The following is a 5,613-nucleotide window of genomic DNA, read 5'->3' on the forward strand; positions in this document are numbered from 1 at the left end:
ATCTTGAATTTCAATAGATTATGTTTTCCCCACAGGTAGCCCTCATATTCAGAAGAATCATATTTTTTTGTATGATCGCCTCGTTTTAAAAATAAAACAAACAATTCTTGAATGAATATATCATTTCTGTTATTTTTCGAGAAAGTTTATTTTAAACTGTGCTTTGAAATGAAAGCGAAAGACCTTTCTAAAGTTGTGTATTTCAAGGGCGGGCAAAATAAAATTTGCTTAATTCAGAGGGATTTCATGCCAATTTGTTACTTTTATCGGCTAAGAAGAAAGAAGACTTATTGTTACAGACAAATATCAAATGTTGACAGATGAGTAAGCTTCAAGAGGCGACTAGGACTTTGGAAAACATGGAATTTATTTAAAGTCTTAAAGCAATCAAACGAAAGCTGGGTGTTTACTTATCATTTGGTCAGGTGACTGTCATTGGTTTTACACAATTAAATTCAATTATTGATCGTAGGATACTAAAATATACCCAAATATCACCAAGAGCAGTTCTGCAAGTGTAGTGAAGCGTATTTTTCAGACTGTTAAAACGAAATAAAAAACAAATGAGACTGTAATTGCCGATTAGTAATTGAACGAAATTAAGAATTGAAGTAATTTTCATCGTTTTATGGAGTGTGAATTTCAGTTCTTTCAGCTTTGCTTTGGTCTCAACAACTCGGAAAATGTCGAAAAATTGACGAATGTTTAAGCAAACAATCAATTGCGTTACATGTACCACATGGAGAAAATCATTAAAAAATAGTAGATAACTTTAACTGTGAAATTATCAAATATAATTTTAGGTGATACACATATACAGTACGCTCAGCGCGACTTTTGCAAAACCCGCGTGACACCGCGGATGAGGTTTACCGCGGACGAAAATTTGCTCAGATATTGTCCTCGTGACCCCGCGGACAGAAAATATTTCACCACCGCGGACATAAATCGGCGGCTGAAACCGTTTCCCCCGCGGAACGCAGTGGTAAATTGCGGAGGAACGCGGCGGTCAAACACCGGTCAACGCGGTGGAAACCTTAAATTTTAAAAATTAATTACTGTATTTAAACATCAGTATACGTACATACTGTAACATGTTCTGTACATATAACTATATGTAAAATTTGTTTTTTTTCTCTTTTTTGTTGTAATAAAAGTACATGTACAAATGCAGTGTATTTCTTGTTCTTCTTCTTGTTATAGTGTTGGGTAATGTATAATATGTATTCGACATCAAGATAAATCATTGTCGTAGCAATTTCATGGTAGTGAGAAACTTGAAGTCAAATAATGAAAAATTCGGCATATGACATTTATGAAAAAGATACTGCAACAATTTATATGCCAGCTTTTGTTTCTTATTTAAAAACTTTGAAAACGTAACCCTCAAAAATTTACTCAGGCAATATTCCAGTTTTCTGATGCGTTTTACTGTTTCTGTTTATTTGCATGTTGATCATAAAGTCTTTTATTTTATTTGGAACATTAAAAGAAAGCGTTTATTTCACCAAAATATACATTAAATGATATTCTTGATTTATCTAATTACAGGTGTGAGAGTAATGTATATGTTTTTAAGTTTGTATCAACTGTTGAAGTTTATTTTCATTTTTGTTTTAGTAGTTTGTTTGTTTGTTCTTTTTATATTTTTTATAGATTTTTTTGCAGAATTTTGTTAAACTTGACGTTAAACTTTTTGTTTTTCTATTATGAACAGTATGCATGTACATACATGTGTATAAGGCAAACAAGCACATGGCAGTTATTTTCTAAGAACTTCCAGTGACCGATTTTCAAATTAAAAATAGTTCATTTTATTTTTATCTTACGATATTATTGTTCATAGGAATAATAGTATTTGTAGACAACATGTAGTTTTAAGTACATACAATTGAATATTAAAAAACAACAACAAAAACAGGTACAGCTGTAATTATTTTTATTACTAGTATATACCTATAAATTTTCTCCCGAAAATACACGCAAATATTGTAGCGCAAATACGCTTCAACGGATAGAAATTTCCGTATTACGTTAGTGACAAATACGGTACCATATATGAAAGTGCCGGACTATTTTTGACGTTGGTTCCGATCTTAGCTTTGTATTACGTTGCATTGTGAAACGGGAACCAAAATTATTAAAGGCGTGGCCAGTTTGCAAGAATTACGTATTCATCTGTCAGTCATGAATTTATTTCTTGACAACTTTATTTCATTTTCTGAAAAAAAAACACGAAAAGGTATATAATAAAAGGAAAATTATGTTGTAGTAGCTTTCTGAGACTATGTATTTTTCTACTCACAACGTTGGAAAATTGAAAACCCCCGCGTTTGTCCGCGATAAAAAAAATCGTCCGCGGTGGTATCGCGGAAAAAGCAAAACCCGCGGTGAGCGTACTGTAAGCATAAGCAATATAGTACGTTTTTAATAATCAATCATGTTATATAAACTTTATGTAAAATTCCGCACACAATATAACAAATCTAGAACTATCCTCCGATGAATAAAGATTTATACTTGAAGGAATTAAGAACTATCCTTCGACGGAATTGGGACTATCCTTGAAGGCAAACCTTTGGAAAAGAAAGGTCAATATCAGTTTCAGGATGTGCCAATAATCAATAGTGTACAAATACCACTGTGTAAAACATGCACGTCCGATATAATGCAGATAGAGATTGTTATCTTCTATATTAAGGTCGTTGGCAGACTATGGCGGCATGTAAGTTACAATCACGCATTATTGTATCAGCAAACTCTCTCCTATAACAATTGCAGTTAGATCCTACGCTGTAACGAAGCCAAATCCTAGCATCTATATTCATACCAGCTAAACCTGGAAACAATTACATGAATAAATTTGTTTTATTGTATAATGATTACACAGAAGTTCATATACAAGGCTGAAAATCACTTAACTCAATAAACACTTGACGATTTTATGAATTATGAAATAACATAAAGCGAAATATTATCATCGTTCGTTATTTTTAATATGCTAGTTCAGACACAGGCTTTCCGCGTGTTAAGATAGTTTACTGTATTCACTGTATCTTTACAATGGACTTAAAATTCATTACCTGCATCAGCCTCAAGATCTCTTCTGTCTTGACTATTTCCCAGCGCAACAAGGTTCTCACCAAGTGAATGACAAAAGTCGTACGCTTCCTGACGTGTTCTGACTTTGCCAGGTTGAAACAAGTTTTGAATATGACGACATCGTTTGCCGCTCATATAGCCAATGCCACACGGTAGCTAATAAAAATGAAATAAAAATGTTCAAAGAGATTTGTGAACCGGAACTTTGATTGTGTGCAATTGTTAAAGGTACAGAAAACAGTAAAAAACACACATTTTTCTTATCTATCTTGGGAATATATTGTATAATTTTAACAGTTTTTTACTGTGAATGACACGATTTTTTCATTTTAATTTTCACCGATTTAAAGGAACAAATTCATTACATTGGGACAATGCCTGCTATAAGGAAAGTGCTATTGTGGTCATTATTTGAATGCTTGAATGAAAAAATATATACACGAAAAAATGAATATATAAAAGAAAGAAAGAAAGAAAGAAAGATAGAAATAAATAAAGAAAGAAAGAAAGAAAGAAGAAAAGAAAAAAGATAGAAAGAAAGAATGAATGAATGAACGAATGAATGAATAGGATGGCCGGTGTATGGACGGATAGGCAGATAAACGGACTGGCAGGTAGTCAGTCATAATGATATAAAGTTATACATTAATTAATTATAACATACAAACCTTTTCATACAACTTCCATCCTGAGTAAGGTTGCACACGAAATTTCAGGGACTTCATTTTCAGGGTATTTATTTCACAAACTTTAGAAACTTTGTTAAAGTTTACGGATGTACATGTGTCATTATATGAGCAGGCGAGACAACATTCTTTTATATCAACTACCGATGGATAAGCGTCTCCCTGCTTCATCCTCAATTCGATAGGGAACGCCCGGAAATTTACAGAGTTGGCTGCTGCACATTTTGCGTTTAAGATACACAGAGCAAAAACTATATGCGCGTAAGGCATTTCTGCAATTGCCATTTTATACAACAAAATGAAGTATTTATAATTCCAATTTGCCACCTATATTTACAATCACAAAATGTCATCTTTATTATGATCACATTCAAGAAAGACATTTATCAAATAGGTTATAATCTTGACAAAAAAAAACAAGCTGAAGACACTTTGAAAATAAATATTTTTTCTTCCCTATCAATAACCTCTAAATTTTAATTGAATAGTTGTTCATATAGAACAACACCCGTTGCCTGTTAAACCTTAAATTGCGTCGGTAAAATAAATTTATTGTCAAATTGATATAGCATTGTTATTCAACTAAATCAACTGAATAATTAAATGGCTTTGAAACAAAAAAAATCTTTAAATAAGTGATGAAGACACTGTTTATTAATGAGGTACTCACTATTGGAAAAGTTTGTCATTTATAATGCAGTGACCTGTACTGATGTTTTGATTTATCAAAGCAGTCAGTTGTTTCAGCGCACAACATGAAATGGTATTAATATCAATTATACAGAAGCACTATTATTTGTAGTTTCCACTGAGTTGTAAAAAGGAAAAGGGTTTAGCATGCAGCATAAAACACAATCAAACACGCGCATGCACACATACACATTACATATACACACAGAAACATTAAATAAAAAAATGAATAAATAATCCAAAAACAAACATCACAACATACAATCCATACCTATTTTTAGAATTACTTTTATGTATATGTCAAAGATAGTGAAGGTAATAATTGAAGTTCTTATGGGCAACTGTCTGAAAGTGCGATGAAAATATGGTAGAAACAAACACTGGCTTCTTACCCTCTGATTTTACCGAGGAAAATCTTTGAAATATGATTAAATATTAACAAAGTAGGCAAAGCCAATAAATTGTTTACTTGCAAATCGGAAAAAAAAACAACAATATTTGGTCAAATATCAGACACCCGCCGTTCATCATTGCGTTACAGACCCAATTATGAAATGATAATAAAGATTTCACTGACAGGCATATAATTCTATATTTTTTTTATCTTTTTTATTATATACACGTGTCGTCTATAGCAAAGTAAGCAGCGGCCCCATGATTTGACTTCCCCGTATAAAATGAAAAGTTCTATATATGCTAAATTCCAGCAAATAAGGAAAGATTTTGGTCATATACCGCCAAATAAGGAAAAAATAAGGCTTGCATAATGTGTTACTAACTTGAAAAAACACCAGGGATCTAAACCTCCCTACTGCTGGAGCTAAAAGATGTAAAGACTCCCGTTATTCTATCCAATATACACGCCGTGATAAAGTGTAGCTGTAATTTTAGAACCTACATCCTTAAAGGCGAGCACTCAGCCAGAAAGGGGATAAAAGTGAGCTGATGGAAAATTGAGAAAAAATAAGAAACATTTGTTCAGCCTCTCCATGACCACGGGCATTTCCCCAGTGTTGACCCTTGCCAAGATAATCTATTTCTTAACTCTTAAAAAGAACAGATACATGTATTTATTCTTGGTAGAGCTATTAAGTTACGCTGTAATATATAGTAATTGTGTAAAGATTGTGTTGCA

The 5,613-nt window shown here is 32.5% G+C and overlaps 1 protein-coding gene across 1 annotated transcript; it reads right to left on the bottom strand.

Moving 5' to 3' along the window:
* Window positions 1-2,696: 2,696 nt before the first annotated feature.
* LOC132753178 (uncharacterized) lies at window positions 2,697-4,303 on the bottom strand. Its single transcript, XM_060743616.1, has 3 exons — window positions 3,771-4,303; window positions 3,084-3,258; window positions 2,697-2,839 (listed from the first exon to the last, which is right to left on the bottom strand). Exons 1-3 carry the CDS (start codon window positions 4,071-4,073, stop codon window positions 2,697-2,699), a joined length of 621 nt encoding a protein of 206 aa, XP_060599599.1. The 5' UTR covers window positions 4,074-4,303.
* Between the last annotated feature and the right edge of the window lie 1,310 nt (window positions 4,304-5,613).

This window comes from Ruditapes philippinarum, unplaced genomic scaffold (genome assembly GCF_026571515.1).
Source record: "Ruditapes philippinarum isolate M1 unplaced genomic scaffold, ASM2657151v2 ctg5445_1_1_1_1, whole genome shotgun sequence".
Lineage (NCBI taxonomy): Eukaryota > Metazoa > Mollusca > Bivalvia > Venerida > Veneridae > Ruditapes > Ruditapes philippinarum.

Bases quoted from the DNA above. Each gene is read 5' to 3' on its own strand.
- LOC132753178 (XM_060743616.1), bottom strand. From the start codon at position 4,073: ATGGCAATTGCAGAAATGCCTTACGCGCATATAGTTTTTGCTCTGTGT. The intron at 3,259-3,770 runs GTTTGTATGTTA...CATTTTTATTAG, and splicing joins GATGGAAGTTGTATGAAAAG to CTACCGTGTGGCATTGGCTA. The intron at 2,840-3,083 runs GTAATGAATTTT...AATTGTTTCCAG, and splicing joins AGATCTTGAGGCTGATGCAG to GTTTAGCTGGTATGAATATA.